The sequence below is a fragment of the Brassica oleracea genome, chromosome C7 (assembly GCF_000695525.1).
Source record: "Brassica oleracea var. oleracea cultivar TO1000 chromosome C7, BOL, whole genome shotgun sequence".
Classification (NCBI taxonomy): Eukaryota; Viridiplantae; Streptophyta; class Magnoliopsida; order Brassicales; family Brassicaceae; genus Brassica; species Brassica oleracea.
The window spans coordinates 27,544,464-27,566,062 of record NC_027754.1 but is presented as its reverse complement, the minus strand read 5'-3'; the positions used below and the strand labels follow the sequence as shown (position 1 = coordinate 27,566,062).

Below are 21,599 nucleotides of genomic sequence, written 5' to 3'. Positions count from 1 at the left end.
ATGAATAATGAAAATTATAACTATATATCTTTAAAAAAATATTGTGTTCTAAATTTAGTAAATAAATACTTAAATTGATTTAGGTGGCTTTATAGTTTTCTTATCATTTTTATTAATTAACTATTAACTAGATTTTGAACCCGCGCGTCCGCGCGGATATATGTCAAACTTAATAAATGTTAAACATTGATGTTACTGTTTTATATTTTTTTGAGTTTTTAGATTGATGTAAACCCAAAAGAAAGCTCAGTTCATTTTATAACCAAGATTAAACCCAACATGAAAAAATAATTGTTTCTAAATTTGTTGTTGATTGTTTATACCATGATGGGATATTAGACATATCAAAACGATTTATTATATAAGATATTTGTCAATTAGTAATACTTAACTACATTATCCTATTTATAATGTAATTATATATTTATGTAAATTATAATTCAAAATTTTCAAAATAAAACATCTTATGTAAATTATAAATAGATGGGTTGATATTTAAACAATATGTATTATATTAACAACATGACAAATAAAAAATAACTATTTGGTAATTAATTTGTTAAAATGGGCCAAAACTTAATTACAATGTTAAAACTTTATTTTCATCACAATATATGTGGATTAGGTTTTAATTATATTTTAATTGATCAAGCCCATAAAATACTAAACATGTTAGTCCGGTTAAATGATATGATTTTAAACGTGATTTGCAAGATAAGAAACCTAAAAAATCTTGTGCTAGTTATGTGAATGATTTAATATCGTGATTGTTACAAAGATTTGCTAAAATATATGAATAAATTTAGGAAGGTCATTCTTTTAGGAAATTAATAAATGATTAGTTTAATTTTAAACAAAATAATTTCTACGGATATTATCTTATTGTTTTGATGTTGAATTTATTTTTTTAATTTGTACAAGACATGATATATATTATGATCGAAAGAATACAATTTTCAAGCTTTCTTAATCAATTACATGGATTTGTTCTATCTAATATAAGTGTTTAGATTCTCCAGACTGAGAAAACAGGTGGTGTTATTAAGATGAAGATGCGATGTAATACATGAAGAATGTACTATCACAATTTAATACAATGTTTTATCAATGGTTTTCTTAGCATATGTAGGAAACCAGCTCATCTAGTCTGATGATTTTTATTGGTTTGGTTTAGTATCGGTTTCTAATTGTATGGTTTAGTAATAAGGCAAAACGCTGTGTTTTATTAATTGTATAGAACTATATGTGGGCAACGGAAGATGAATTGGTTTAGTAGTTTTCTAGTTTATTAATAAGGCAAATCATGTATTTAATTAAAAGTCAAAACTCTGTGTTTAATATCAGTGGCATAAGAAAATAATTATTGAGCAAAACTAATGGTATGAATGGTGACCAGGGAACGACGAGGAATAATGCATTCCCTAACGTTCCTAAAAAAAATTACCATTCACAAGGAATAATAATTTCCTCTCATTCCCTTTCATTCCCTTTTTTGTAGAGAATTAAAGAACAAAATTATTCCTTGTCAAATTTGATAAGGAATAACCATTCCTTTTCATTCCTGGTATTTTATTCCCGTACATTCCTTTTTTATTCGTTCCTCTTGTTTCCCGGATGGTCACCAGTCGGACCCTAAGGGTTAAGTACAAGATGTACTTCCCTTTTAATAGATTAGATAATATAGTATTAATAAATCTACGTCGTTTATACTTATTTCAATTATATAGGAATATCAAGGATAAAAGATGATGAATAAATAAATAATTTTATAACATTACTAAATGATAGATGATTTCACTTATAGACAATATTTATTAGCTAGCTAGATTATAGGAAGTGTTTTTTGACCCTAATTAATTAATTAAATTACTGTTGCTTTTTTTAGTTAAAAGTCAAATTAGGAAATATATTAATTAAACAGAAAAAGACATAGAATCCTAAAAGATAGGTTAATTAATAATTCTAGTGACATACCATTGTAAATAAGTTGGAAAATATAGAGATATTTTATATTTGTCCTTCTCTTTTAATAGAGTAGATATTGAAACTAACTAACTTGATTTTCTGGTTTATTAAGCTTAATTATAGGTCAATGATTCGATCAGACGGCCCTCAAATTTTTCCAGTGTCTTATTACCTTGAAGAACAGTGGCCTAGATACATGCCATCTTCATACTCTCTTCTAACAAATACATGTTTGTATAACAAAATATATATTTTTTTAATTTAAACTAGATCCGCGAGTTAAGTGCATAATTATTATTTTTATTTACAAAATTATTAATATGTTTATTATTTCATATACATGTTTGATGATATAACCCGCAAAAACTGTAATAATACAAATGTCTATTCATTAGTCGTATGTTGATTCAAGAAAGTTTACTATATTTTATTATTTTAATATTGATTTAAATAACTTACTTAGGATTTATTTAAAATTTTAGTTTTGTAAACACATTTAATTATGAAATTTTGTATGAAAGTCTAATTTATTTTTAGTTATTCATCAAATAAAAACCAAAAGCTTTGATTTGTTTGACATATTTTTATAAACTGAAATAGCCAAAACCAAATCAAATTTTTGGGCAGCTCCATTTGGTAGAATTTTGTAAAACCGAACTAACAAAAAAGACTGATTAATCATACTAACGATCTCTTATGCACAGATACAAAAATCATTTTATTTCCTGTAATTATTATATTGAAAACATTAAACTTCTTTTTTAATTCAATTTTTTTTGGGTCTAAACCCATATTCTGTTTAGACCATGGACAATTGTTTAATCTCTTCTCCGCAACTACCAGTTCAAATCTGACACTTCTTATATATTAAAACAGAAGTCACAACCTTGATTCATGTGTGATATTTCATTTTGGACCATCGACTAGAAAATAGTTACATTAATTTGTCTTATCATTTATTCTTATTAATATCACATTAAGTCCACATTGCCAACAACTTTAACATAAATAAAGATGACTATGTTTTAAGAACATAATAAAACCTTTCTATGTTATATAAATCGTGACTTCTATAATAAAACCTTTCTATCAAACACTATATGATTTTTTAATTTGTGTTTGTTCTTCAGGTTTACTACTTCTATCGTTTACTCAAAGTTGTTCTATAGACTTTTTAAGTGGATCACTGAAACCACTCTAAAAATTAGCATATAGGATTGTATCGATTCTATGACCATGAACGAACACGACTTGAAATGTTCCTAATAATTTTTTTTTTTAAATTAGCTTGCTCGAGTCATGTATTAGTCCTTTTTGTTGAGATTTTGTTAGCCTGCAAAAGTCAATATCATATTCTTTTTAATACTAGGTAAATCTTTATACACTTTTATCACAGAATGCACTTGGAGAAGATGAAGATGGTGGAGTATTCAATAAAACAAAAGTGGAATTGTTGCATTAATAATGTGGCTATATTAAAAACGACCAATTATGTACACAATTGATAATTAGTAAATTGGCTCTAACCCTTTATATATTAGTTAAGGTCTTTTAGAATTCTCGTTGTGGGATATAATATCTCTAATACCCCTCCTCGAGATGATGGCTCTTATCGGCCAGAAATTTCGAAACTTTAAGACATTTATACTCAGTCGAGCGAGTTAATTACGGCCTTTATACCCGGTCGGGGCTCTGATACCATGTTAGATTTAGAGTATTTAGGATCTGGGCTCTGATACCATGTCAGATTCGGGTTAACTATGAGCTTCCAACTTAAAACCAATTGGTAATTAGTGGATTAGCCCGAACTTTTTATATATTAGTTAAGGTCTCTTAGAATTGTCCATGTGGGATATAATATCCCTAATAGGTTGTGTACCTGATAGTAACAAGAAGTTGATTGAACAAAACCCAACTCATGATCAAAAACTTTTTGTTTGCTTTTCAAGTTAATAGCACCTGCCTTGGTTAACAACAAGATATCCGCATTTTCTTTGCTGACTTGGAGGAGAACATGACCGAACAGTAAATCATAAGGAGCTCAATATCTTCTCTATCCAGCAAAAAATATTCTGAAGGAGATAATAAAAGATTTGTGTAAGAATGACATCTTTGGATTCTTAGTCATCCCTGCTGGTAAACAAAGGAACCACGCAAAATAGGCTTTATTTTCAGCTCATTCTCAAAATTAGAGGCCTAATATGAACAAAACAAGAAAGCTGACAATATGATGATTCTTAGTTTCATTCCATCTGTTGTTCCATTGATTTTAACAAATGTGTTTAAAGAGTTATATATTTCATCATTGTCCATCCTCTTTTGTAGTACTACATCCTATTGCTGATTTTAGCCTCTTGTTTGGTTTCACTTTCTTAAGTTTAAACACATTGCGCAAAAGACTAATACATAAGAAACGAAAAAATCAAATTTATAATAGAGTAAATAAAACATAAAAGATGAAACTCTAACTCCAAATCATTACATAAACACTTATCACATCAAACAAACCATATAGGACATAACTTTTTCTTCACGAGTCCAAACTCAGTTTCAATTATCAAAACACTTATACAAGCAAAAACAACAAGTTTCTTTATCTTTCTGTCACTCTCAACTTAGAGAGTTGCTAGCTGCTGAATATCATAAGGATGAGCATCGGAAGCAGCTTCTCGCCTAAACGATCTTGTTCCGATAATGACATTCGCAGCTTCACCGGGATGAAACGCATCCCAAAACACATACTCATTCCTATTCAAACATGGGGCTTGACCAGGAAGACAAGTTATCTGTCCATTGTTCCTCCCAACTCCACAACACCCTGCATTTGTCACTGTAAACCCTGCAAACGTAAACAAACAATTTGAGCAAAATTATTATGAGATATTTTGATTACAGTTTTGAAGACTGGTTTAATACCGTAGCGAGCAGGGTTTGCAACGATGTCTTGGAAGATGCCGTATGCGTTGATGTAAGTGAACTTAGCATCAGGAGTGTTTTGGTTAAAATTGTCGACTATTGATATGAGCTTGCTGTTGAAGATTCTGTTCGCAGAGTTGATCCTTTCGTCACATGTTCTCCCATCTCTACTGTTCTGAGCTAGCTCGTTCGGGCTGCAACCGATGGCACCGACTCCTATCAACGCAAACTTCCTTGCTCCATTGTTGTACAATATCTGCTCGGTTACAAACAAAAAAAACATGGAATACTTCAGTCCCACTCACAGAAGTAGAGAATATAGAACTTAAGAGAGTGTGTTACGAACCCGGAGTTGCTCGGTGTAACGGGCAATGAGATCGTCGCTATAGGATTCAGGCGAGAATTGGTTACCGGTAGAGTAAAAAGTGGGCATGAAGTAGTTGTTGAGGTAATCGTTACTGCCTAAGCCGATAGAGTAAATACATTTGCTGAGGTAACTGGAGGCTTGGTCCTCATCACCGAGTATGTTCACTACTTGTGACACCGTGTTCACGTGATTTGCTACTTGACCTGCAAATGCTATTCTACCTCCCTGAACAACAAAAACCAACATAAAGGTAAGAATTTAGAAACTCTAGAATACGTTGTTTCTTCTCTCGTGACCAAACACACACAAATCTGGTTGTTTAGAAGTGTTTCACAAAAGAAACCAATTGGTTCCATATTTTACCGAACAAAACCGAAACAAAATTTAGTGTAACTAAACCAAACCAAATATACCAAAAGTCATCTTTCAAATACAGATCCACGTACGTAAAAATAATATTTAATGAGATTAAAGTGTCAAACCTAATCGATATTTGATGAAATATGATTTATATATATACTTTGAGGCTACTTTTATCCAAAAAGAAACCAAATCTAGATCTTAAACCAAATTAAACCGAACCAGAAATTAAGTTATAGTTTGGTCATAAATTCACAAAAAAAAAAAAGAACAGAAATAACGGATCCAAACCAAATAATATAAAGCTAGTCTCTAACTGAGAAGGTTATAAATTTACCAATTGTCTACCGGTTTCTTCTCGGATTCCGGCAGCAGCAGAAGCATAGTTGACTCCACGGAGGATGTCTTCTCCTCTAGCGGCGGCATATGGTGTAATGTAGTCATCAAACCCCAAAAGCTCAGCTACCCAAACGAAACAGAGCACATTAGTTACCTTCTTTGTGTGTTTAAAGTGATAAAAGGAGTGGAAAAGCAAAGGAAAATGTAGTTAGTTAAGACTTACTGATAACATCGACAGTAGTTTTGCCGTTGCTAAACCGACCGGTTGGACCTTGAGAGAAATCAATACCATAAGGAAAGTAATTGGCTCTAGCTAGTGAATTAAGCTGATTATTGTTGCCGTTATCAACCAAAGAGTCACCAAATATAAAGTAACACGGTGCAATTGGATCACTAGCAATCATATTAATGGCCACAGCAACTATAATTATCATTAAACACATTTTCGCCATCTCCTCTAACACAAAACTACCAAAAGGGAGAAGAAAGAGAGTGATAATGTGAAGAACGAAAAGTGGGTTTATATAATACGGTTTGGAGAAAATGAAGAGAACGAGAAAACGTTATTTTATAAAGTATAAAGTTTTAAACGGTTGAGGAAGCATTAAATGTCCACGCGGCGATGATGTTTGGATGTGTAAATGTAAAAAGAAGAGTAAATGAATGTGTGTTTATATATGTGAAATAATTTAGAGTGTGGTGGATCCACGATCTAGAGACATAACGAAAGATGGTGGAGTAGAGTTAATACTCTCTGTCGATGTTTAAATTTTCTTTACTGTGACCAACTTGCAACGTGACCGGTTCGATTTTAATGCTGTGCTTTGGAGTTTGAGCTCTTGACTTTTCTAAAAGTCTCGAGAAAGTTACAAAACTTGTCTCGACATGAAAACTAAAGACACTTGTATTCAACTAACACTCGGATCACTCTTCTTATAGTCTTTGTTAACTTTTAAGACTAGTCTTTTGCAACGTGGAGCTTAAATCCATATTCATTCCTTCATATTCTCCTATTCAAAAACAGTTTCAACATGTGTTACATATCAAAGTTTATCTCTAATCTCGACCAATACAGTCACTAACCACTAGACAATAACCTCTTCAAAAAAGTATACAGCTCATCTTTGCTTGCCTTATTCTAGCACACTGCCTGTGGAAAAAAAAAGCAACATGACTAAATCTTGACATGAAAATGGCATAATGTAACAAACATGGCAACATGAAATGAAGGGTCCGTTCCACACATGATCCCTCTTTCTCAACAATAATCAAATCTAACTGCTAATATTGACCTGGCTTGGTCGAATCAACGGTTGAAGAATGATGTAGAGGATATGCCATGTGTTAGGATGGAAGTGAACATTTAATTAAAAAGACAGAGAGTGAGTCCCATGTCATGATGATGTAGATGATTATCATAACATGACCATAAGAACTAAATGTTGAGTAGCTGAAAGTAATAAATTCTCATTTGTTCTGCTTTGCAGTGTTTCTTAAACTGCAAAATCTACTTCGGGACCCAATACAATTTATCAAACCAAGATTCAAACTTTCTGATTCAAGCAGCTACACCCAAAAGAATTTAATAAGACGAGGGAAAGAGAAATCTAATAAGTTTTGGTACTAGAGAAATTGATGATGACGTTCATCAATAGATTTGGTTATGACAGAGCAAATTAGTTATAAAAAGCAAACATGTCCAAAGAAAGAAATATCACCGAGTTTTCAGATCTATTCCACCATTCACCAACCACATGGTTGTTGTATTTATGAACTCTACCAATACTCTAGTGTCAAAAATCCAGCAATGGGAGCCATAAAACACTGAAAGTTTTCAGTTGTTTTATCAATAAAATATTCACTCACTATGAATGGAGCGAACTAACCAATCAAATGATATGTTGGATACCTACAATGGCTTTAGATGTCGATAGACTTGTGTTTTTCAAAGATCCTTTCTAACGAACTCGACTTTTTCAGTAATATAAAATGGGTTAAATTGATGAAACTATAATGGATGCAATGGAGACGAACCTTGAGTTACTATTCTATTAATCTCTTAAACATATATAACGAACAAACCGAGTTACTAGTCTAAAGAATCTCTTACACACACACACACACACACACTACAGACGAACAAACCGTGGTTCAAGTCTACGAATCTCTTTAACTTATCTAGCAAAAAATGTACCGAACAAAATGGTTTTGGCGAATTTCCTAGAAGATTTTGGCTAATGCCTAGGTCTATACAACATGCCAAACAAGTCACATTCCATGAAAAACATAATGGAAAGAAGTCAGATTCGAAGCAGAAAAACGTATGATCTACTAATAATATTGTTTACAAGAAAAAGAAGAGACGTACATGAAAACTCTTCATTTCTGTACTGTAGCTATAACTCATCCGAGGAACGGCTTGGAGAAGAAAAGTATTGTAGAGCCATGTCTTTCGCTATTTGAAGCAAGCTCTTCACGTCGTTACTGCCCACTTCAAGACAGTCTTGTAAAAACTCTCCATCGACTACTTCAGCTTGCACCATCTCCCAAAACTCCCTCAATGCACCCTACCATTCATTACACAAAAATGCACACAACTCTTTTCAGCCTTTAGAAACAAACATAGCACAGGATGGATCAAAGGAGAGCAAGAAACAACTTATTTGTGATTGAAATTCAAATAACCATGATCTGTTACGAGAATCTAAATAAGCTTGAGAGTCTCTTATTCTCTCACCTACGGAACAACAGAACCAAGCGAGTTATCACTTAAAGTCTCTTTCTTTATCATTAAAGTATCAATCTTTTCTATAAAATCCATACCGATTTACGAAAGATTCTAAGGAGACGACGAAGCAACTGCTTCGAAACACGAAGAGCTTTTCCATAACTCCTCGCAGCAGAACTCGCTTTCTCAGCGTTCGATTCAGCTCGATTGAACTCCGTAACTATACCCATAAGCTCGTTCAGATCACCGATCGCACCGTACACCTCACCGTAGTCAATCCCACCCTTTCTCCAAGCGTAGTTCCACATGTAATCCCACCCAACAGACCACGCTCTGCTCAGGAACCCTATCCCTAACCCACGATCTATCTCCTCAGCCATTTCTCGTACCCGAGACGACCCCGACGCGTCTCCGCGGGAAGCGCGTAGGTTCGCGACGCGGAGGAGGAGGGATCGTGTGGTTGAGATCAGGGTTTTGTATTGTGAGAAGGAGGAGAATGGGAAGGAGAAGGCGTTAGCGAAAATACGTGACGGGGGTGAGATTGTGAGAACGAGGAATAGAACGGAGAAGAGCTTCATCGTCGCCGGCGAAGAGTTTATTCCGGCCATCGCTTTCAGTTTGACTTTTAAGTCAAATGTCACCGTCGAGACTCGAGAGATGAAAAGGTGAATTAAGGAAGACGTGGAGGATCTCGTTGACAAAAAAATAAAGATCTCGTCCCGGTTTAACTTGATTTTACCGGTTCGATTTTATCAGGATCCGGTTCAGTATGATAATATATCACGATCCGAGATACAGTTATTTTCCGCCTATAGGTACGAATTATATAATCTTGTCCCAAACTCCCTTTTTTTCTTTTTTTTTTTTAAGTTTTTTGAATTATTACCCGTACGTAATCCATACTCCCATTTATTAATTTTGTACGCTAAATTCTTTGATTTAGAATTTTTGCAATGTTTAATGCATATTCCATGATATGCTTCATGCATATACCATGCAAAGTGTTTTTTTTTCTAACGTTGGTTTGCTTTTCTGATTATGAATTTATGAGATGGGTCAACCGTGCTAGTGACTCGTGTGTGGTTTCCATTTCTTTTTTACAGGGAAGGGAGGAGTTATCGTTGATGAGTCAACCGAAAATAATAAACACAGAGATACATATTTGATAAAACCAAAATCACAAACTCAGAGATACATATTTGATCAAACCAAAATAATAAAACACACATATTTGATCAAACCAAAATAACAAGCACACACACACACATACATGGGGTGGGTCAAAGGTGTGTTTTCTACAACAACACTTGTTTATTTGTTGGACGACACAAAAAGGATACAATCAGAGTGATTAATATTACCATACACCAGAGAGATTCTTTGAAACATATATATAGTTCCATTCTCTAGCTAGGCTTTACTTTTCTTTTTATAGGGAAGGGACTAGGGAGTTGTCCTTGATGAGTCAACCCAAAATAATAAAACACACATAGATACATATTTGATCAAACCAAATAACAAACACAGAGATATATATATATATATATATATTTGATCAAACCAGAATATAACACACACAGATACATATTTGATCAAACCAAAATAACAAGCACACACACACACATACATGGGGTGGGTCAAAGGTGTGTTTTCTACAACAACCCTTGTTTATTTGTTGGACGACACAAAAAGGATACAATCAGAGTGATTAATATTACCATATACCAGAGAGATTCTTTGAAACATATAGTTTTGCTCTCTAGCTAGGCTTTACTAACCGAAAACCAGAAAACATATAGTTATGATAGATATCGTGTTGAAGTACAAATTGTAAATATTACCATACACCAGAGAGATTCTTTGAAACATATGGTGAACGGAATCTTCTGATTTACAATTTGTACTTCAACACGATATCTACCCTGAGGTATTGAAAAGGAGAAAGAAGAGATCATCAAAAAACCATACCAATTGGCTTGAAATATAGGAACTATGGATTTTTTTTGGTGATGATAAGAACAATTATGAAACTCGTCTGTAAGGTGATGTTAATGTAAAGAAAAACTTATTGCTTCTATCTTGTGCCTCCAGTATGGGTGAGGAAAAGCAAGCCCAAAGCTGCCAGCTACAACTGGGCAGTGCTTCGTAGAATCACAGAGTTGGTAACCCCTTCTAGACGACTTAGGAATTCGCCCTGATCCTCCCTCTAAAATCATTCTTGCTGATACCGTTGAAGAAGATGAGATGTTTTTGTCTGCTCAGACCAAACATATTTATCAAGAAAAGCAAATTCATATATAATTGGAAAAAGTTGTGTTGAAACTTAAAAATCATCAAAATAAACATACGTGTAAAAGCGGTTATCCTAAAGACTGGATTATCGTTAATAGTAACTTTATATGGCAAGATCTCCACTCTACTGACATCAACGCCACTAGTTATCGGAGCGTTTTTTGAATTCCGCCAAAGTTGAAATGAAACAAGGAGAAGAAAAAATGTGGTAGAAGTTTTAACACATGCGACAATAATAATAAACTGCTAATAGTGGTGAATGCTAATAGTGGTGAAGTTTTAATATTTAAATGCAGTGACGTATAATTATTAGATTAAAATTTTAGCCCGCCGCTATATCCAGTATGACATTTTCAAACGCAAATCTAGCTAGCTTAACTAACCATAGGCGTGAAACTTAAAATGGGCGCACATTGCTTCAAACGGATGTTCCGGGTCATCAACAATTAATGCAACACTATATTCTCCCTGAGATATTAAAAAGAGAAAGAAGGGTGTCGCATTAGAACATCAAGAAACCATAGCCAATTGGTTTAACATATAGCGACTATGGAATTGGATTAAACGCTTATGAATTCATCTAAAGCTAGTGTTAAATAATGCATGTATGTACAGAAAAACTTACTGATAGATCTTCATTGTTTTTAGGAGGTCTACGTTAGCTACAGTAAGCACAAAGGGGCCAGGCTCAAACACAGATGTCGAAAAAGTGAGCCCGTAAATCACCAATCCGGTCTCCGAATCCAAAAGTCATATCTAAGAGCACCATTATCGCTAACTATTAAGGAGTTTTAAGAGGTGTTGGACCCACAAAAATCATAAAACCCATTCCTTCTTCCTCTTCTGCAAGAGGTAAGTCCGATAGAGTTTTTGTACTGTTCGCGGGCTCATTGACATGTGGCGATCCGCGATTGGTACATTTTTATTTTTTTTTTCTAAATAGGACAAAACAAAAAAGAATAATAAAAAAAAATTAGAACCCACTGTTCCCCTCTTCATTAATGCTGCTCTAACACACTCTCTGTAAGGTTTTGGGCTGCTCACACCAAAGATATTTATCAAGAAAAGTATAATTTTTTTTGGAAAAGCATAAGAAATTGGAAAAGTTAAAACATATGGTAATTTAAAATCATCAAAAATAACGAAAAGAGTATTGCATACATGCAACACCGGTTATTTTAAATGTTGGCTTAAAGCATCTTCAACCCTACTGCAAAAAAAACTGCAAAATAGAATGAAAAATGCAGTCATGAACAAACAAAAAAGACATTACTGCATATATAGAGTAATGTCTTTTTTGTTTGTTCATGACTGCATTTTGCAGTTTTTTTTGCAGTGGGGTTGGAGATGCTCTTATCGTTAAATTTAAGCGGATACGGAATTATCTCCACCTTAGTGACGTTAACGGCACCCTTATAAAAAGGGTATTCCGGCAGTTAGAGAATTCGATGACGGTGCCCAAAGAAGCTGGTAGAAAAAAGAGGGAAATAAAGAGAAGAAGTAAAGTCTGGGTGAGGTAACTAGTTTCGAGTTTGTTAGCGGTGGTTTTGGTTTACGATGATGTGAGTGCGGTTTACGGTTCGACTGTCCTGCGTGTCTGGTGGTCCAAAGTCGGAGGCGCTCTCGGTAATCCTATGAACCCTTTGGCGTGAAGACAGTTCGACGTTGATAAACGGTTTTTGGATGTGCGGAGGCTCTGCAAGTTAGGAGCTCCGGTTTTAAATGGTGTCGGGGTTGATCTCCGGCGATGGCATCGTTCAGGTCGAGATAGGTTCCACGTGGTGTGCGGAAGGCTAAGATGAAGACACGTGGTCCAAACCTATTTCCTTGCGGCGCGTTTTAGGGTGAACTGCCCGTGTCGAGTACTGTGGGCCGTTTGGGCCGCTATGTATTTTATGGGCTTCGGCTCTTTGTGTGTTTGCTTTCTGTGGCCCGTTGTTTCTCTGGGCTTTTGGTTTGTACTCGTTTTGTTCGGGCTTCGGCCTGGGCTTGGCCCTAATAAATATCAATTTGGGAAAAAAAAAAGGTCTGGGCGTGAGATATCGGCATCGTTTTTTGGCTTCTCTATATTTAGTAGAGAGAGATGCCCTTTTTTTCTTGTTTGTATAAGTACGTGCACGCATGCCTTCTTATTTACAGGCAGCTGGGTTATATGATTTTGCTATATAAATAAAATGGTATCAGATTATATTTTATGATTTTATCTTTAACACATGAGACAATAAATGATGTAAAAGCATTAAATTAAATTTCGGCCCACCACTTTATTTAAGAGACTTCTGTTGACCAAAAAAAAAGACTTCTACAACTCATGAATCTCTATTTTAGCTAAACGGTTAAAATAATACTCTTCAAACAGTTGAAATTTTGTTAATTTTGATCTCGCATCACACATGTACTTTTTTAATGTTAATTAGTTGAAGTATTCTCTTTTTTTAAACAACAATTATAGTTGAATTTCTCATGTGTCAATGTTCTTGATAGATATTGAGATCTCAAATGATACATATATAATTTAATAATTACAATTATCAGGCAATAATTAACCAACATGTAATTACACATCAGTCATCGCCTTTTATCTAATCACTAGAGCTTATAGCGCGGATTATTACTTTAAATTTATTAATTTATACCATTATGTGTGATTATATATGTTGAATTTGTTAATAATTTTTATTCTATGTAGATTTGAGGCAAAGTTTGAATATTGATTAAAAGGGATTTTAAAATATTTAATACAATATGATTGATTTTTTTTTTTGCTATTGTGGAATTGCTTAGAGATCTCTTAATCAACATTTTATATGTATCAGATATTATTGTGATAGGTTATATTTAATTTAATTTTAATTAGAGTATTTGGTTTTTACCAATTACTTACCATATATATTATTGGCTAAATTGTTGTCAGTGTCGATGAGGAATAAAATATTTTGTTCTCGGATTATATTTCAAAAAACAAAAATTAAAAAGTAGAAATCAAAGCAGAATTAATTGATTTAACTTCACACGTGAGTTCATGAGCCTTTACAAATACATACCACAACTATAGAGTCCAATTTTCAGATAAAAATATTCATAAAAAGAGCAAAATTAAACCATACCTATAAATCCAAAGATTGACATATCATCCAAAAATGATAAATATATGTTGGAAAAAGAGCCGTGAACGTTTATAGTTGCCATAAGTGAATCCTAAAAATCCCTATGATAAAAATAACAATACATATTACAACAGAAGATAAACATATAAAGAGTTAAACTAACAAATAAATATTAATTATTCAACAATATTTTTTTTTAAATAGAATATTATCATTAAATTTTATAACTATTTCAAGATAAGATAATAATATTATTCTGTCTTTGTATGCCATAACCGAACAAAGATAAAATTATGTCAATTTTTTTTTTTTAAACACTCAAAAATACTTTCAAAACTATAATCACCAACATCTAATTACTCTACAATTATTCTTTTTTTTTTTGGTTGAAAATCATTAACAATAATTGCTAACATTGTGTATTACTTATTTTAACTGACATTAAAATACGTTTAGTGGAGACACATGTTTTGCTACTTAGGAATCCCATGTTTTTATTATAAGCCCATGTTTTTTTAATCCTAATTATCATATTGTTTTATTCGTATAAATTCAAGTTTTTGTAATTATATTATGCCTCTGATAGTAATAGCTAGATGATGCCTTTGATCGTTTTAGAAAAATTGATGCTATAAGCGAAGGTTTTTTTTTCAATACTATGGCATGGCACTGGTTAGAGAGCCTAACACAAATAACAACTATTTTGCCTACGATAATTATGTTTTGTATTGGTACATATAGTTCTAAATAAAATTTGATGATAAAAAAATGTAAGAAAGTTATGTTCTTAACATATAATTGTAAAATTTAATATGCATAAAAGTAAAATGTAAGTGTAGATGCAAAAATCATGTTTAGATTCACAACATAAATTAATTAATAAATATGAAAAATTATAAATTTATTTAATTTTATGTTGGGTCAATTCAAAGTATAATATAATTTGATAATTTATTAATTTTAAAAACTTAAATTAATAATTCTTATACATAAATTTTATAAAATTTACATACATATAAAAAAAAGTTTGTGTTTTTATATCTTTTTACAATGAAATTCATTTTAACTTTTATAGTTTTATCAATATTTAAGTGTTATATTATATTTATAAAATTTATATTTATAAATTTACATAAATATAATTAAATGCTTGAGTTTTATTATTATTGTTTTCTTTATTTTGGATTTGTTTTTATAATAAATTTTTGTTATGTGTATTTCATGTAGAATGTTATAGTTTTCTATTTCGAAAGTTGTTTAGTAATTAAAATAATGATTAACTCTAAATTATAATATCTAAATTATGTGATTGTAATTGTTAATTTAGTTCTACTGATCAAGTGATTTAAGATTCATTTGTCTTTTTTTTCCTTTAAGTTTAGTAATTTCATTTTGGTAGTTATTTTTTCATTTAAAAGAAATTGTTAGTGTTTTATTATATTTAACTTGTCGCATTTTAAAGTCTCTCATCTTGATTCGAACTATTTTATTTTTTATGTTCTCTGACAATATCAGTTCATATGTAAATCATGAATTTTTATATATTAAAACGACCATTTGGCATGTGCTCACAGACTAATAATAAGAGCATGATTATCGGGTGAAACCCATTTTGGGTTTCTAATTTTTTTTTTGTTTTGTTTTATCTGATTAAAAAAAAAAAAAATTAAAACGAAATCAATCGTGGGCCGCCACGTGTCGTGGAGCCCGTAAAATAGTGTAAGAAGCTGGCTAAGAGCGATCCGTAATTGGCGACGTTGGTGACCGTTTTTTAAAGAAAATGTGGGGTCCACACACTGATTTTATGCAGAAACCCATTTTGGGTTCCGCGATAATCATGCTCTAACTCATGATTTCTCAGAGAATACACAAAAAGTGAAACCAAACTCCCGTATTTTAGACACCTCACTCAAACTATCTCAGCGACAAATTTATTGAAAGCTGCTTCATCTTTCACTCTTCAAAAAAAACAACATGACATGAAAAAAAAAGAAAGATTAAATACGCTTCAATTCAAGTAAGAAAAAGCTTATTATCGAAAGGGTCATTTACGCACGACTAAACTGAGCTAGAATGAAACTAAAGCATACGAGTTGGAATTGGAAGAACTACAATACAAATATATATATAGGAATGATGATAGGAAACAGAGATGGAGAAGGTGACAAATGAGGTCATCATCGTAGAAGACCAAGTTCCTAATAAATTGGAGCATCTTCAAGTTTGGCAAACCAATATCAGGACATAGAGTGAGAGTAGAAGAAGAAGGAAACTTACGTGAATTCATAAGCCTTGTTTGTATTATGGGAAACCAAGCTCCAGTTTAGAGAAAATAGATGTATCTTAAACCTGCGGAATTGGAAGGATTTGTCCAATGGTCACAACAACTTTCTTTGCATATCCTCCTCCAGAAAGAAGAGCACAGACTTGAGACAAATAGAGCAGTGTCAGAAAGTTTAAGACTTTACTCTAAGCCTACGTAGAGGATTTGAAGGCAATCCGACATTTGATCCTTACACCAATTGTTATTCTTACACCAGAGATTATGAGGTTAAATATAATGAAAATTGTATTCAAAGAAACATAAAGTGTCTCCAATGGACAAAAGTCTGAAGATTGAAATGAAAAGAAGGCAAAGTCATTAGGTAAACATAAAAACAGTAATTAAACTGCAGCAAAAACAATCACTGCGTAAGAGGATAGGTTGAAGCTATATTAGCCACTCTTGGAACGCTTGGCTTCATCTGATTCAAGACTCTCAGAAGCTTTTCTAACCCTATCACCTTCATAATCTTCAAAGCCTTTGGAAGGACCGGATTCCTCACTTCTAGTCTTCAAAATAACATCGGACATTGCTGGAATAGCATCTTCTTCCAAGTGTGCTATAGGATGTGGAGCTTCTGGTGGGAGTATCTTTGTGATAGTTATGGTTTGAGACTTGCATATCAAATTATGATCTGAGACTTTCACAATGAATTTGTGTATCTTTCTATTGTATCAAGTAAAGCTTACGGTACCGGCACACAATGGTCAGCTCCTACGCCCTCATTAGACTAACATTCAAGAAAAATATATGTGAGTTCAAATAATATGGGGCTATGTATATACAGGTTTGAAATTACCTCAAAGTAACTGGCAACTAATTCTGATACATGCTTCCCAGTCAACTCTTTGCCAGCATCACCAAGAATGACAAAAACTGCTTGTTCACTCTTATCATAACATGAGTGGTTCGATTAATCCAACTTCTATTCAAAATCAAAGATCTAACTAAAATAAGAAAAATATAATTTTATTATAAAATTTATTTATTTTTATACATATAAATTACATGATGACTCAAAACATATTAATAAATAAAATAAAACATTAACTAATTGTTACAATATAGTTTTATATATATGCATGAGATTTCAGAATATTATCGTTATATTCATTTATGTAATTTCGAATCAAATACTTCAGTTTATTTTTTATTTAGTTCTAAGCACAATATATATTAAGCTATATATAATCTAAAAAAAAAATATTTACATATCTAAGAAAATAACCAATCTAAATTCAAATAAGAATTTAATCAAAATTAACTATATTAGAATAAAATATTATAGTTGAATTCGGAGAAATAGATGCAATCCAATATACCCAAGTGATAAAAAAATCGATTGTTGACCCAAAAACAATCAAACCGACTAGAAATAGCATATCCAAAATCATATGTATAATTAAAATAATATAATATTATTAATTTAAATTATATATATATTAAAAATTAATTTAAAACCAAAAGTAAACATCAATTAATTATAATAAAAGTAAATATCATGGCCAAACTAAATATTTTGTAAAATAAAAACACAATAACTAAACAACTCATAAATAAAACTGTAGTTATGATAACATAAACATACATAAATAAATAAAGAATATCGGGTAAATCACCTAGTATATAATAATCATAGACCTAGGAATATTGGAAACGGTATGCACCATGTTGGATGCACAATCGATGCTTAACACATTCATTGTCGCAGTATCAGCTCACTGGGACAAACTATCCTTCCAAACGCAATCGAGTAAGCAAGGGGATAAGGACCAATCAGTTGCTCTTGGTCCGTGTAGCCCCCAACAGTGAGGGTCTTTTTTGTAATATTATAGCGACAAGTAACGGGTTAAAAAAAGGAGAATCTTGAAAATGGAACAATAATCCAAAGCAATTATAACGTAAGAAGACCCAGAAATAGCCCAGATCTTCAAACACTATAGCCAATATTCTTGCATCTTATCCCAGAAATAGAGTTAAAATCAGCAGCTCTAAAAGGAAAAAAAAGGTAGGTAGGTTTTTCTTATGCCGCAACAAGATCTGGTGTCTCAGCTTCAACAGATAGCAAAGTAGTGTGGACTTTGTCGACCCAACTGTCTAATTGATCCCTCAAAGACTTGATCTGTGGAATCCCCAACACTCTCGGTTGCGCCCATGAGATGTAAACTGTTCCATTCACTTGATCTATAATCCCCTCAATCAGATGCACCTGCATCATTCATTCTCACACTTTTTAGATTCTACAGACTAAGCATTGGAAAGACAATATAGTGATGTTTCCTATCTTTTTCCTAACCTAGGGATGATTACTATGTTGGCCATTAGACAAAACTCTCTCGTCCTTGCCCATAGCAAAATGCAAATGGTAGCTGCAAGAAACGAGGGAGATAAGAGACGAGATGAAACTACTTACAGAAAGACTCTTCATGAGAAGGTGCTCAACATCTTCAATGGAAAGTTTAGTACGCTCAGCAATGACAGTCAAAGGAATGGTCCTATCTTCAGCAGGTCGGCTGCAGTAAATTTAAGATTAACTGTCTTATAGCACAAGATTTTCTAGTTATATCAAATTTTGAGAGATGCTACAATGCGTAGAGAGAAAGTTACCTGAAGATGATCTCGATCAGGCAGAGAATGTTGATCTTCTCCAAAAGTTTCTTCTCATTCTCAACCAATGCTGGCTGGGCAATCAAGGATGCATGGTGAACGCGGCACAGTTCTTGATACTGAACTAAGTCACCATGGTTGAACGCCTGGAGAATGTGGTAAAGCCATTCCACATTTGTTCCAAGGAGACTTTTCAACTGTCATAAAAGAAATACTGCATGTAACCCGAGTAACAAGAGACCTCTAATCTACAAGGAAAAGTTTGTAGTGGCTTATACGAAGGAGAACTTACAATGGGATGGGCCAAGAGTTCCCCAAAGTTGTATATGTTTTCTCCAAGTAGAGCTGAAAGTGAAAAATCAAAAGCCAAATCCTGAAAGACACAGAAATGAATTTAGCAATTTGACTGGTGAATACAGGGAAGCTACAGTACTAACTACAGGAAACGTGATAAGCAGAGCATTAGAACAAGATATAAGCATCACGGCAATGACACACCAGCTTAAACGAGTCTGAGAGCGCCTCCACAGACGTATACGCAAGATAAAGCAGAGCACTTTTGTAGAAATCCGAAAACTCCTGACGAAACTTATGGTACTGAGAAGACACCCAGTAGAAGTTAGCGTGCACCGAAGGGTCAATGTCAGTCATGCTATCAAGAAAGGTCTTCGCATCGTCCAAGATCTTCTTGCACTCCTTCTGATCACCTTGCTCAAGCTTGAACAAAGCCTTTTGGGTCTCAATGTAAACGATCGGTTCAGTGATCCGAGGCTCCTTGGTAGCTTTAAGCTTCTCGATAACTCCTTCAAGATAGCTAACCGCAGCTTCTTTCTCAGCGTACTGACGGGAGACCACCACCGCGAAATGCGCAAGCTTGAGGAGATTGATCTTCGTCTCAAAGTCAGTGATGAAGTTGTGGTAGAACTGTATCAAAGCATCGCCAGCCTGAAATTACATAAAATCAATTGCGGCGAAATCGAAAAACCCTAATTCGAGACGCTAACCTCGTTATGAACCCTAAATCAACAGGGAACACTACGGAACGAAAGAGGGAAGAAGAAGAAGAAGAGTACCTGAAAGACGGAGAGAGCGATGAACTGCTCGAGCTTGAGGGTGAGCTGATGCCATAGCTTTTTCTGATACAGATCTGATAGGGAATCGTACCATTCATTGAGCTCTGGGTGAGAATTTTTCAGAGATTCCAAGTATTGAAGAGCTGCCATGACGGAAAATGATTTCGCTTCGCAGAAGAAGATGAAGATGAAGGAAGCAACGAGTTGTGGATTCAATCTTATATCAGAGCTGTGCGTAAAACAAGAAAAGGGTTTTGTGAAAAAAATATTCTTCAATTGGTTTTGGTTGCAATTTTACTCTTTATTTTTAGTATTTTTTTTCTTTTTCAAAACACTCTTTATTTTACTCTTTATTTATGGAAAATGCAACTTAAACCAATAAATCCCGGTTATATCATAATTTCGGGGAAAATCTTCTGAAGTGCCCACAAAAATTGTAACCAAATAGCTCGCAACAAAATATATTTTATTTATAGTAAAATGAGCAAGTTATTCTTAATGAATACCGATGAGTTTCAAAAAAAAAAAAATATTCTTAATGAATAACTAGATCTTGCCGTGCGGGTTTATTATTTTTATACTAAAATATTTTAGTTTATATAACAAAATTTATCAATAAAAATTAATGCAATTTAGTGTTATGTGTTATCTAACTGATGTTTATGTGGCTGGTAATATTACTTATAACTTTTGTATTTTTGAAAAAACATTTTAAAACATTATGATGTTGAAATACTATTTTACATATTTTTGATTTATTTCTAAATTTAGAATTAATTAAAAATTAAATTAAATTGGACCTACAAAATAATATAGAACATTTTTTAGAATACTGTTAAAGACAACAAAATTTTTTTTAGAAAAAACTATAATATATTGTACTTGCAAAATAAATTTGTAGTAGTAATATATGAGACATTTTTTTTAGTTTGAAATAGAAATGGATATTTATTGCTAACCAAATATTTTTTAAATCTTTGTAAAATGTATTTTTTAAAATTAATCATCTAAACTGTTGTTATCAATAAAATGTAATTAAAAATATGTATATAATTTTATTTTTCGTTTTAAATCAAAACTAAATTAAATTTTAATTTATAATTATATTTTATGATAATTAAAATTACATAGTTTTCGGAAATAGATTTTAAAATGATTTTGAAAAGATTTGTTAGAAGATTTTAGTTGTCTTTAAAAAAAAGATATTAAAAGATATAATAATTAAGTTATATAAATTTGATAAATTTTATAAATAATGGTCCAAATAAAAAAACACATATGAAAAAACCATGACTTTAGTTTTAATAGTATACTAGATTTTGACCCGCGCTTCAAAAGCGCGGGTTTTTTTTCCGATTAAGAATATTGTTTGATATGAATTATTATTTTGGTTTTGATGTTTTGAAGTATATTATTAAGTTATAAAGTGTTATTATATCAAAAAAGTAAAAGAATTTTAGTTTAAAATTATATAATTTATCAAATAGTTTATTTTAGATTTTATATGTGTATTCTTATGTTA

General features: G+C 32.5%; 3 protein-coding genes across 4 annotated transcripts; all 3 read right to left on the bottom strand.

Annotated features, from left to right (window-relative positions):
- Positions 1–4,406: 4,406 nt before the first annotated feature.
- Positions 4,407–6,459, bottom strand: LOC106306881 (GDSL esterase/lipase At5g45670). The gene is made up of 5 exons (XM_013743658.1): positions 6,171–6,459; positions 5,946–6,070; positions 5,228–5,473; positions 4,882–5,137; positions 4,407–4,804 (listed from the first exon to the last, which is right to left on the bottom strand). Exons 1-5 carry the CDS (start codon positions 6,397–6,399, stop codon positions 4,581–4,583), a joined length of 1,080 nt encoding a protein of 359 aa, XP_013599112.1. The 5' UTR covers positions 6,400–6,459; the 3' UTR covers positions 4,407–4,580.
- Positions 6,460–6,911: 452 nt separating this feature from the next.
- LOC106306882 lies at positions 6,912–9,370 on the bottom strand. 2 transcript variants are annotated; one of them, XM_013743659.1, is made up of 3 exons: positions 8,771–9,370; positions 8,316–8,514; positions 6,912–7,097 (listed from the first exon to the last, which is right to left on the bottom strand). In XM_013743659.1, exons 1-2 carry the CDS (start codon positions 9,281–9,283, stop codon positions 8,344–8,346), a joined length of 684 nt encoding a protein of 227 aa, XP_013599113.1. In that variant the 5' UTR covers positions 9,284–9,370; the 3' UTR covers positions 6,912–7,097; positions 8,316–8,343. The 2 variants fall into 2 exon arrangements, with proteins under 2 accessions (XP_013599113.1, XP_013599114.1); XM_013743660.1 differs by having other exon boundaries at positions 6,912–7,093.
- An 8,874-nt stretch (positions 9,371–18,244) lies between these two features.
- On the bottom strand, positions 18,245–20,347 carry LOC106301543 (26S proteasome non-ATPase regulatory subunit 13 homolog A). Its single transcript, XM_013737976.1, has 6 exons — positions 20,078–20,347; positions 19,503–19,949; positions 19,297–19,377; positions 19,005–19,201; positions 18,811–18,910; positions 18,245–18,606 (listed from the first exon to the last, which is right to left on the bottom strand). The coding sequence occupies exons 1-6, from the start codon at positions 20,225–20,227 to the stop codon at positions 18,421–18,423; spliced, it is 1,161 nt and encodes a 386-aa protein (XP_013593430.1). The 5' UTR covers positions 20,228–20,347; the 3' UTR covers positions 18,245–18,420.
- Between the last annotated feature and the right edge of the window lie 1,252 nt (positions 20,348–21,599).